This window comes from Harpegnathos saltator, unplaced genomic scaffold (genome assembly GCF_003227715.2).
Source record: "Harpegnathos saltator strain DR-91 unplaced genomic scaffold, Hsal_v8.6 scaffold97, whole genome shotgun sequence".
NCBI lineage: Eukaryota > Metazoa > Arthropoda > Insecta > Hymenoptera > Formicidae > Harpegnathos > Harpegnathos saltator.
The window spans coordinates 196,877-209,980 of NW_020230725.1; the positions used below are offsets into that span (position 1 = coordinate 196,877).

Sequence of the window (13,104 nt, forward strand, 5' to 3'; positions counted from 1 at the left end):
TGAGAACGGCCAATTTCGCGGTGGCATGCGTCGTGCGCTCCATTCGCAATCTGGGTCTGGTGGTGGCGGAAAGAAAGACAGAGGCCATGTTCCTCTATAGAAGGGGGATGAAGCCACCCCAGGCCCAGATCCAGGTAGGAAAATTCAGGGTCCCATTAGAGGCCCAGATGAGATATCTGGGCCTCACATTGGACGGCACTTGGTGCTTCAGAGAGCACTTCAACCGTCTGGTTCCCCGGCTGAGAGCAGTCTCAGCCAATGTCGGTAGGCTTATGCCCAGAATCGGGGGACCAGACAGGAAGGCACGTCGCCTCCACGCGGGGATATTAAATTCGGTGGCCCTGTACGGGGCACCGATTTGGGTGGAAGCCCTGGCCGTCAGTCGCCCAATGCAAGCAACCCTGCGTAGGGCGCTGGCGGTCAGGGTGGCCCGATGCTACCGGACTGTATCCCACGTGGCGGCGACAGCTCTGGCGAGCATGCCCCCCATTGAGCTCCTAGCTCTTATGTACAGAGGAATGTACATCAGGAAGCGGGAGCTCACCGAGCAGGGGGGGGGGGCAGACATCGCGCTCGCCAGAGCAGTGCGGGAAATGAAGCACCAGGCTCGGCAGGTCCTCCTCCACAGATGGCAGAGGATACTGGCAAATACCAGATACGAAAGGAGGACCGTCGAGGCCGTCCAGCCCTGCCTGCCGGACTGGGTGGGCAGGGCACATGGGACCCTGACTTTTAAGATGGCACAGGTGCTCACCGGGCACGGATGCTTCGGTGAATACCTATGCCGAATAGGAAAGGAGCGCACGACGCAGTGCCACCACTGCGACCACGATCACGACTCCGCGCAGCACACGCTCCAGGACTGCCTCGCCTGGAGCGCTGAGCGCGGAGTCGTGATACGGGAACTTGATCGCGACCTCTCACTCCCCACGATAGTCGGGGCAATCGTGGGGAGTGAGAAGAAATGGGGGGTGTTTGCCTCCTTCTGCGAGGCGGTCCTCTCGCAGAAGGAGGCCGCGGAGGAGAGCCGCAGGGAGGCGGAAGGGCGGGGAAGAAGACGGAGGCGAAGGGAATGCCACCGTCTATGGAGAGCGGGGAGGAGCAGGAGCAGGGAGGGGGACGTCGACTCCTCCGAGGAGGAGGAATTAAGGAGGATGATGCGACCACCATCCCTCCACCCCCTCAGCCTGCTCCTCCCCCTCCAAGGGGGAGACCTCCCAGGAAGAGCGCAGGTGAGACGCCGGGACGCCCGATCGAGGGCGCCCGGACATATGCCAGCTACAATGGCAGGTAAGAAGCAACCGGCCAGGGGAAGGAAAACAGTAGCGACGGCAACGACATTGCCGACACTACCGATTACGCAGACGACGATGGCAGGAAGAACAAGGAGGGGAAGGGCGGTGGGAAGCGACCCACCTCCCCTCCTTTGTCAGTCACCTACTCACCTACAAACGGAAGTAGGGTGAGAATAAGGGGGGGAGAGGATGCGACTGCGGCGTTGCCATGGTCAGTCAGCACCTCTCCCCCCCATTAATTAACCCGGTGTGAAGGAAGGGGGGATGGTAACCCCCCTTCCTCCCCTCTTTTCACAGGGGGAGAGAACGCCCGGCGGCCAGGGGACTGTTTCCCCCCGTAACCGCCGAGCGGGAGGATGGGGCATCGGGCGGGGACTCCCGATGCCCCAATAAACCCTCCAAACGTAGGGCGACCGGCTGAGAATGTAGATCAGTCGGCCGCACAACATGTACTGGCGGTACCCCGCCTGGCTGGGAACGGTGGTCAAAGCGCAGGCGTTGCCGGCTTCCCCCTTCCCAGCCTAAGAGGTGGGGCGTGAGAGGTGGGGAAAGGGGAGCGGCGGTCGAAGCGAGCCTCTGGCTGGCTTCCCCCCTCCCCTGGGAGCGGCGGTCGAAGAGGAGCCTTGGCTCGCTTGAGCCTTGGCTCGCTTCCCCCCTCCCAAACCACCCCTCGGGGATCGACGATGATCGACATCTAGACTCGGGGCTCCGATCAGCAGTTACGTAGACTCCGGGGCCCCGATCCAAGTCCCTTCGCAGCGCCACCCGGGGAGGTTTTAGCCGGTAGGAGTCCGGCATAACCCTGGCCCTTCCCCGAGGGTCAGGGTATCCATGATGGATTTCCTCGTCAAAAAAAAAAAAAAGCTGAAAAGTTATGAGGTTTAAAAAGATTCGGATATTTTTTCCAATTTTCCTTCATTTTCCAAGTTTTTCCTACTACAGGCGTAATTTTTATGACCATTTTCGGATTCTACGATTCTCAAAATATACATATAATATTTAAAATATACATAAGAATACTTAGGATTTATTCGTTTCCCTTAACATTCTCAAAATCTCAATTTTGCATATCCTCCTTTTATATAATTATTAGAGATGTATTCGAACTATTCGAATTCAAATCGAATCGAATTGAATCTAATGTAATTCGATTCGATTCGAATCCGAATCCCTATGATTCGAATCCGAATAATTCGAATAGGAATCAAATACATTATCGTTTGCGAACATCAGTTACAAAACAGGCCATCTGAAGCTATGTGAAATTAGCCCGCGACTTTAAAAAAAATTTTTTTCTTGCACTAAACATATGCAAAATTGTTTGTAGAAATATATAATGAAAGAATTTTCGTTTGTAATAAAAAAATAAAAAAGTTATAAAGGAGGGGGAAGGGCCACCCGCAAAATTGAAAGGCTGAGTTCAAACCAAGCCTAATAGAAGCCAAATCGTTTGTAGAAATATGTAGTGAAAGAATTTTCGTTTGTAGTTATTCAGGAAAAAAGTTACAACCTCCCTAAATAGTAAGGATAGAAACTAGTGACTCTAATTTCGCCCTTGTTGTGGGGGCAGACTTGAAACCCGTCCAAATCAATAAAACTAAAGAGTTTGTAAAAATATTAGGTCAATCGGAAAGTTCTGTCCGTTTTCTTGCAAAATGTATGGCTTTATTTAAGAAAAAAAATGAAAAAGTACATCAATCAAAGTATTGTCCATCGTTAGCGATGACTTTTCCCATCTTTCGGTCAGCAAGCGAATTTCGCGGCGAAAGAATGATTCATCTTTGGAGGCTATCCAATCAGAGACCCATTTTTCGACGTTTTCATAAGAATTGAAGCATTCCTCAGAAAGTGCGTGTGCCATCGACCGAAACAAGTGTTGGTCAGAAGGGGCACAGTCTGATGAATAAGCCGCATAGGATAACACTTCCCAGCGAAGTGCTTCTAATGTTTCCTTGACAAATTTTGTGACATGAGGCCGAGCGTTGTCATGAAGCAAAATCACTTTATGCTGTCTCGTTTCATATTCTAGTCGTTTTTCGTGCAATGCTCCGTTCAAACGGATCATTTGTTCTCTGTAGAGATCCCCTGTGACTGTTTGACCACTTTTCAATAGCTCATGGTACAGCACACCTTTCTGATCCCACCAAATACAGAGCATTGCCTTCTTTCCGTGGATATTCCGCTTTGGCATCGATGTTGAGGGTTGGCCGGGATTGCAAATAGTTTTTCGACGTTTGGGGTTGTCCAAATAAATCCATTTTTCATTCCCAGTGATGATACGATGTAAAACCCCTTTGTTGCCTAGCAAGCAGAATTTCGCAAGTGGTTTTTCGCCTTTCAATGTCTCTTGGCTTCAGTTCATATGGGACCCATTTTCCTTCCTTGTAAACCTTTCCTAAGGTTTTCAAACAATCGGAAATAACAGATTGAGCTCAATTTAATGCTTCTGCAAGTTGCCTTTCCGTTCGACATGGGTCTTCGTCCACCAATGTCTGCAATTCTTTGTCTTCGAATACTCTTGGCTGTCCAGAACGCTCTTTGTCCTCTACATCAAAACCACTTTTAAAGCGTCGAAACCATTCTCTGCATGTTTTATCGGAAGGAGCATTATCACCATAAACTTCTACAAACATTCGATGAGCTTCAGCTGCAGTTTCCTTCCAATTGAAGCAAAAGATTAACACTTCGCGCAAATGACGCTTATTTGACTCAAATTTCGACATTTCCGATGCAGTGAAAAACAATGTTATTGATACAAACGTATACTTTTATGTACTGAATGTTATTGACAGATGTCGAAACAAACTATTAAGCTTCGTTTAGACATTAGAGGTTAACAACAGTTCTAGCTATAACTACTTGTCGCTATACGGACGGGACTTTCCGATTTACCTAATATGTAGTGAAAGAATTTTCGTTTGTAGTTGCTCAGAAAAAAATTACACTCCCTTAAGTTCTAAGGGTGGCTATTTCCGCCCCGTCGTAGGAACTGACTTGAAACCGGTTCTAATCGACGCTAAAGGGAAATATGTAGTAGTATTGTAGAAATATGTAGTGAAAGAATTTTCGTTTGCAGTTGCTCCGGAAAAAGTTACAATCTCTCTAAGTAACAAGGGTAGAAACTAGTGACTCTAACTTCGCCCTTGTCGCAACTACAAACGAAAATTCTTTCACTACATATTTCTACAAACCCTTTTCAACCCCGGTTCAAATCGACCCCTAGCGTCGATTTGAACCGATTTTAAGTCAGCCCTCATGACAAGGGCGAAATTAGTCATTAGTTTCTACCCTTGTTACTTAAAGGGATTGTAACTTCTTTCCTGAACAACTACAAACGAAAATTCTTTCACTACATATTTTTACAAACTTCTTAGCGTCGATTAGAACCGGTTTCAAGTCAGCTCCCACGACGGGGCGGAAAGAGCAACCCTTAGAACTTAAGGGCGGGTAACTTTTTTTCTGAGAAACTACAAACGAAAATTCTTCCATTATATATTTTTACAAACTCTTTAGCGTCGATTAGAACCGGTTTCAAGTAAGCCCCCACAACAAGGGCGAAATTAGAGTCACTAGTTTCTATCCTTGCTACTTAGAGGGATTGTAACTTTTTTCCTGAGTAACTACGAACGAAAATTCTTTCACTACATATTTCTACAAACGATTTGGCTTCTATTAGGCTTGGTTTGAACTCAGCCCTCCAATTTTGCTGGCGGCCCTTCCCCCCCTTGTAACTTTTTTATTTTTTTAATACAAACGAAAATTCCATCACTACATATTTCTACAAACAATTTGGCACGTGTTTAGTGCAAGAAAAAAATTTTTTTTTTAAGTCGCGAGCTAACTTCGCATAGCTGCCATCTGGGCCTGTATGTTTGAACCTTTAACTTGTAATTAACTTAACTTATAATTAATAACTTAATTATAAATTACTTTAATTATTTTAATATATATATTTTACTTTAAGATGATATTACAATATCAATATTCCCTTTCATGTTAAAATCTTCCATCATTATTTGCATGTTTAATAGTCATGTTAAATTTTTTAATGATTTGATTCAATTTCATTCGATTCGATTCGAATTCGAAATTTCATAAATCCCATTCAATTCGACATAAAAATTCTTGATTCGCACATCTCTAATAATTATATATGATATATGTATTAATTTTATCTGAATATAATCACATATATAATTATGTATATATACACGGAAAAAATGCTATTGAATAAAAAAATGAAAAAATAGTATCATTCAGTTAAATGTCGACATCATAATCTGCCACAACATAAACATTTATTTCAGTAATTATTTGAACAATAGCATTTCCCTTCCTGTGTAAAATTTACAATTCTATATAATTTTCTAACTCGTGGGCAGGGTATGTGAAGTTGTTGGGGGGTCGGAGAAGTAATGGTGATCCAGTTCCTTCGGCTCCCCAAAAGAACTTCGTGAGGATATTCCGGTGGGGTTTTTAGTGGGTGCAACCCCCACATAACCGCCCGCTCCCCCTGAAAAAGGAGTGGGGGTATCCGTTAGGGATTTTCCCCGTCGTTAACAAAAAAGAAAAAAAAAGGTATGTGAAGTTAGCACCTCAACTTTAGTTCTCGATCTGATTAGAGTTCTAGCTTCCTCTTGAAGAGTATAAGAATTATTTTATATTAATAAAAAGAGTTCCAGCGATTAACTGTATTAAAATAGCAATTAAAAAATGGGTGCTCACACCCAACTTCAACATCGAATAGTTCTGAGTAGCTCATTGGATGTCTTTTGACGAGTACTAGAGTTCCTGATAGATAAAAAGATATTCTGATTTTTTTCCAAAAAATTAAAAATTTCAAAAAATTAAACATCAAGCTCGAATAGTTCTGAATGGTCTATCTGATTTCTCTCTATGAGTTCTAGAGTTCCTGATACAAGAAAAAAATTAAATTCACAGAATTGTTTAAAAAATAATTACTAACAGTATTACCGTAACAAACCTTTGACGTCAAATAACTTTTTAATTACTGATTGGATCGCTTTCGACTATTATAATTTCTTTTAAAACTCTTAGAATGCTATCCAAAACTGCCCTCAGAACTCTTGAGAACTCTAAAAAAAAATTTCGCTCAGGACAGCCAAATTTCGCTCGCCGGATTTTTAAGATAGAATAAGTTCTAAATGGTTGGTTGGATTGCTTTCGATCGTTATAATTTCTTTTAGAACTCCTAGAATGCTATCCAAAATTGCCCTCAGAACTCTTGAGAACTCTAAAAAAAAATTTCGCTCAGGACTTAGCGAAATTTCGCTCGCCGGCGAGATTTCTTTCAAAGTTCTCAGGAGTTTTGAGGGCAGTTTTGGGTAGAATTTTAAGAGTTCTAAAAGAAATTATAACGGTCGAAAGCGATCCGACCAAGCGTTTAGGACTTATTCCATCTTAAAGAGCTCGCCTCTAGCGAGCGAAATTTAGCTAAGTTCTGAACGAAATTTTTTTTGAGAGTTCTCAGAAGTTCTGAGGGCAGTTTTGAATAGCATTCTAAGAGTTCTAAAAGAAATTATAACGGTCGAAAGCGATCCGACCAACCGTTTAGAACTTATTCTATCTTAAAAATCCGGCGAGCGAAATTTGGCTGTCCTGAGCGAAATTTTTTTTTGAGAGTTCTCAAGAGTTCTGAGGGCAGTTTTGGATAGCATTCTAAGAGTTCTAAAAGAAATTATAATAGTCGAAAGCGATCCAACCAATAATTAAAAAGTTATTTGACGTCAAAGGTCTGTTACGGTAATACTGTTAGTAATTATTTTTGAACAATTCTGTGAATTTAATTTTTTTCTTGTATCAGGAACTCTAGAACTCATCGAAAGAAATCAGATAGACCATTCAAAACTATTCGAGCTTCATGTTTAATTTTTCGAAATTTTTAATTTTTTGGAAAAAAATCAGAATATCTTTTTATATATCAGGAACTCTAGTACTCGTCAAAAGACATCGAATGAGCTACTCAGAGCTATTCGATCTTGAAGTTGGGTGTGAAGCACCCCATTTTTTAATTGCTATTTTAATACAGTTAATCGCCGGAACTCTTTTTATTAATATTGGATCTGGGAAAAAGTTCGTGGCATTTTTCCCGATAGATGGCGTCAATTGCAAATAACTCAGGAAACACAGATCGCAGCGACACCATTAAACGCTCGTTGGAAAGGTGACACTTCGTTACTTTGAGTGTATAAACATCGAAATTGGTGCAGTGGTTGGAAAGTTGTTTGCGTTTGAAAATGGAGAAAAGTAATGAAAAAGTGCGCTATATTTTGCAATATTATTACGATAAAGGGAAGAACGCTGCGCAGGCTTGTGAAAAAATTTGTGCTGTGTACGGTGAAGGTACTTTATCAAAATCTGCTGCGCGGAAATGGTTCGCTCGCTTTCGTTCTGGTAATTCTGATGTGAAAGATGAGTCACGCTCTGGTCGTCCAATCATTGAAAAAACTGATGAAATTCTTGAAAATGTCCAGCAAGATAAGCATATCAGCAGTGTCGATATTGGTATGGAGCTAGGCATTGACCACAAAACTGTTTTGAACCATTTACACAAAGCTGGCTATAAAAAGAAGCTCGATGTATGGGTTCCTCATGAGTTGAGCGCGAAAGACATGACAGACCGAATTAACATCTGCGATGCGCTGCTGAAACGCAATGAAATCAAGCCATTTCTGAAACGTGTCATAACCGGTGATGAAAAATGGATCACGTACGATAATGGCGAAAAATGGCGAAACATTGTCGATAAAAGTGGAGCATATTTGGTTTAAATAAATTCATTTTCACACTATAAGAAAACCAGTTGAATTTTACTAAAAAAACGCCACGAACTTTTTCCCAGACCCAATATAAAAGAACTCTTATATTCTTCAAAAGGAAACCAGAACTATCGAGAACTAAAGTTGGGATGTTAACTTCACATATCCTCGTGGACATCCAGACAAAATTGATATAATACTTTCCCCAGAATATTATTTAGAAGTTCTATTTACATAAAGCAAATATAAATTATATATACAAGGTGTTCTATTTTAAAAAACGCACCTCGATAATTCTTCAACGAAGCATTTTCAGCAAAAGTGTTTCGAACGAAAGTATGATTTCAAGGGGGACATAAAACAACTATACTATTTTATTTACAAATGGTACCACTTTCGAGATTCACTGATCATTACTTTTCTTAAATGGAGAATCAAATTTTTTATTATGTCATCTTTTTCTACCAACTAATTTTAACAACTTTTGTCTGAAACATTTTTTTATTTGCCTAATAGTTTTTTAGATATTTAAGGAAAGCTTGGTAACTTTTTCAATATTTAACTCATAATATCTCGCTAACAATTTGTCGGAAGAAAAAATGGTACTAGAGTTTTTTGTTCTACTTGATCTCAAGAATATATTGTTACAATAGCGCTTTGATTTTTGTTAATTTGAAGATTCTGAAATTTTCAAGTCAGTAAATTAACAAAAATCAGGCACTATTATAATAATATATTCTTGAGATTAAATAGAACAGAAAGTCTAGTACCACTTCTCCTCCCGACAAATAGTTAACGAGATATCGTAAGTTAAATATTGAAAAAGTTATCAAATTTTCCTTAAATATCACAAAAAATATTAAGTAAATAAAAAAATATTTCAAACAAAAGTTGTTTAAATTAATTGGTAGAAAAAGACGTTGTAATAAAAAATGGGGTTTTCCATTTAAGAAAAGTCAGTGAATATATCATAATCAGTGAATATCTCGAAAATGGTGCCATTTGTAAACAAAATAGTATAGTTGTTTTATGTCCCCCTTGAAATCATATAACTTTTGTCCGAAACATTTTTCCTGAAAATGCTGCGTTGAAGAATTATCGAAGTGCGTTTTTTAAAATACACCCTGTATATACTACAGATGTCTAAAAAATCGCGGGCAGGTAAAGTGTCTCGAAAACAGGGCATTTCAGAAAAAAATGTTTCATGCAAAAGTTGTATTGTTTCAAAGGGGACATAAAATAAATATACCAGTTTGTTTACAGATGGCGCCACTTTTGAAATATTCACTGCTTATTACTTTTCTTAAATGGAAACCCCAATTTTTTATTATATCATCTTTTTTTACCAATTAATTTGGGCAACCTTCGTCTGAACATTTTTTTATTTGCCTAATATTTTTTTAGATATTTAAGGAAAATTAGGTAACTCTTTCAACATTCAACTTACGATATCTCGCTAACTATATGTCGGAAGAAAAAATGGTACTAGAAATTTTTACTCTATCTGATGTCACAATATTGTAATATCATTACAATACCGCCCTGATTTTTGTTACAATAATTGATAATTTTGAAATTTCCAAAGGTCGATAAGTTAATAAAAGTTAAATATAATATAAGTTAAAAAAGTTAGGGCACTATTATAGCAGTATATTCTTGACGCTAAATAAAATGAAAAAGCTCTAATATTATTTTTCTTCCGACAAATAGTTAACGAGATATCATAAGTTAAATGTTGAAAAAGTTACCAAGTTTCTCTTAAATATCTCAAAGAATATTAGACAAATAAAAAGATGTTTAGACAAAAGTTGTTAAAATTAATTGGTAGAAAAAGATAATATAAATAATAAAAAATTAGGGTTTCCATTTAAAAAAATAATGATCAATCAGTATCTCGAAAGCGTCGCCATCTGTAAACAAACTAATATAGTTGTTTTATGTTCCCCTTGAAACCGTACAACTTTAGTCTCAGACAATTTTTTTCTAAAATGCTTGGTTTTCGAAATATTTTACCGGCCGGGACTTTTTGGACACCCTGTATATATATACATATATTAATAGAAACCTACAAGTTTATGAAATTGCTTATATTTCATATCATAATCAGTGGTATATTAGCTAAGTTTTAGACTCAATTTTTCTTTAATATTGCATGTCCAATCGTTATTGTCTATTGACAAAAAAGCACTTTTATAAGTGCCAATAGTCACACATATATAAATAAATATATAATAAAATTATGTTGAAAAACAATTTATATTTTTCTTATACAGGATATCTGAGAAATTTTTGACCAACCAACCAATTTTTACAGGTAGAATAAGTGAAATTGAACAATAAAGTCATAAAATTTTCCAAGAATCGCAATAGTTATTAAGTTAAAACGTCTGGGCCAATGAACGTACGAGAAACAGCAGAGCGGACTCAATAGAAGTATAAAGATAATTGACAAGACAAATGCTTTACTTCTGGATATTCGTAGCAAAGACAATCAGCTGATTGCATGAGGTGGATCAACACACAAAATCTTTTCCTCGTCTTCAATAGTAAGATGCATTAACGCACCAGCTGTACTCTATAGTTATGCACTAAACATCCAGTCTCACGTAACTTTTGCACTATATATAAAATCACTTTTTTCGATAATGTCGTGCACGCCCGAGAAATCGTTCCGCATAGATGTGGCACGCGCATTTTAGCCCGTTAGCCTATAGGGCTAAATATCGATGTACTGGAGAAAACTTAATTTTTTTGTCGCGGAAGAGTATGACACGTTTTAATTAATAACTTAATAACTATTGCGATTCTTGGAAAATTTCCATAACAATAAATTGACTTTATTATCCAATTTCATTTGTTCTATCTGTACAAATTGGTTGGTCAAAAATTTCTCAGACATTGTATATTATCTTATTTGATTTTACTTAATTCAAATTCACTGGATTAAATTGATTATTGCTTTTAAAGGGTTAATTAAACTTTGAGTAATACAATTAAACTATAAAAATAATTGGAAATTTACTAATATAACCAATATAATTCACTTATGTATTATTGATGTTATATTATATGAACTGCAATCCCTTCCATTAAATCCCGATAAATCTATTACAAACATATCGAATCATTCTCGATAAAATATGACAATAAAGCGACATAAAATGTAGGGTCAAGGTGGCATCAGTGAATCACCTAAATTTCCAAAGATCACGTCTTCGTAAATAAATGTCCAAAAATGTTCAAAACACATCAGTATTATTCTTTAAACATTAAACTTTCTTTTTATGTAAAAGAATTTCTTACAAATGCGAACTATAACGAAATTAGAACTTGTTTTTAAAAAGTAGGAAATAGAGCTACTGTGTACACTGAGGTGTATACAATGGATCATGCCGCAGTATACAGTGAATTGCCTTTGTCTACAGTAAACCAAAATATAAATACCGGTAATAATGACCCAAATTTCAAAGAAAATAATATTATTTGTTTAAAATTAAGTCAGTCTTTTGACAATCTTCAGTCTTACAAGCAGCAAATAATGATCATAAAACATATTGATATCTACTTAAAACTAAAAAATAACATTTCCAATTAACCCTTTAACTGCTACGGTCGAGATAACTCGAGTGTAGAAAAAAATGGCGGCCTTGCTACGATCGAGTTTACTCGATTTGGACTTTCAATGTATAATACCCATTTAATTTAGTTTATAAAAAACATTTGAATTGAGCGGGCATATAGTGCCATCTCTTATCATTATAAAATATTTTATAATTGTAAAAATAACTCAGCAAAGAGGATCATACTGGTCATTTAATATCTCAGTAGTTAAAGGGTTAAAATTTAAAGTTAAATTGTCGAAATTAAGGCATTTCTAACTTTATCATATCATATATCGATATCACATCACATTCATATCGACTTAAAACTAAAACAGGACATTTCTTATTAAAATTTCAAATTACATTTTCGAAATTAAGGTACTTCTACCTTATATAACATATTCATATCGACTTAAAAATAAAAAATAAAATTTCCAATAAAAATTTCAAATTAAATTATCGAAATTAAGGCATTATTAGCTTGTAAACTGTAAAGTACAAAAAAATTAAGATAATAAAACATTACTAGTTAACTAATAATTAAGTTAAATAAAAAAGACAGTAAACTGCGTTTACTTAAATGAACGAAGAAAAATAAAGAATTTTCAACGAATTCAGCAAAACAAAATTTATCAAAAAATAATAGTATGATTACTGTCTTGCAAAGTTACTTCTGTTTCGTCGTTTCAGTCATTGTAAGTCTTCTTTTTACTGATTGTCTTGTCTTACATTCTGTTTTTCGTTTGGTAGCTGCTCTTTGCATTTCTATTTCTTTTCTTCTGGTGTGTCGGTCACTATTATATTCCGGCTCAATTTTCTCGATTAATGGCCGAATACGTTGTCAAGCCGGCCGCGGTCGGTAACAAACAATGACGAACAGAGAATTTGCAGGCTTTAAGTAAGAACTGTCGGTAAAATAGAACTCGAAAAAGCTATAGTTAAGTATAGTAGGTAGAATTCAAATAGATTCATACAGGTTTCATAGCATCAAAGTAAGCATTACATGTAATATTGAAATCGAAAGTAGGATCAAAATTCCGACTCGGGTACACGGTGGATTGAGATCCACTGTGTACTGGAAGCCGTTGATCCACTGTTTACTCACCCTCCTTTTTTTTTCAAACTGTAAAACTGTCAAACCATGACCTTATTTACTAATCGTTATGATAAAATGACTATGAATAAACATAAATTAGAAATAGAAAAAAAGAAAAATTGTTATTAAATACTTCTGACCCGAAAAAATAGACAAAAAAGTCTTACCTTAGATAAAAATTTTGATGTGGAAAAACACAAAATTGTCTCCTGAAACGCGTGTTCGTCGCGTACGCGCGTAATAAATTAATGCGAGTTTCCACGCCGGATATGCTTTATAAAAAAAAAAAGAGCAATATCAGTTCATGTCTTCCACTCAAAAAAACGAAATAT

At 37.6% G+C, this 13,104-nt stretch overlaps 1 protein-coding gene across 2 annotated transcripts in view; it reads right to left on the reverse strand.

Annotated features, from left to right (window-relative positions):
- Positions 1-13,104, reverse strand: part of LOC105181138 (uncharacterized) — a 77,076-nt gene that overhangs the window by 55,436 nt on the left and 8,536 nt on the right. The window contains exon 3 of one of the 2 annotated variants that reach the window (XM_019840477.2): positions 5,568-5,808. The exons of the other annotated variant lie outside the window; for it this stretch is intronic. Within the exon in view, the coding sequence (XP_019696036.1) occupies positions 5,599-5,808 (210 nt within the window). The 3' untranslated portion in view covers positions 5,568-5,598. Of the gene's footprint in view, positions 1-5,567; positions 5,809-13,104 lie in introns of those variants that run through there. 2 annotated transcript variants of the gene reach the window in all.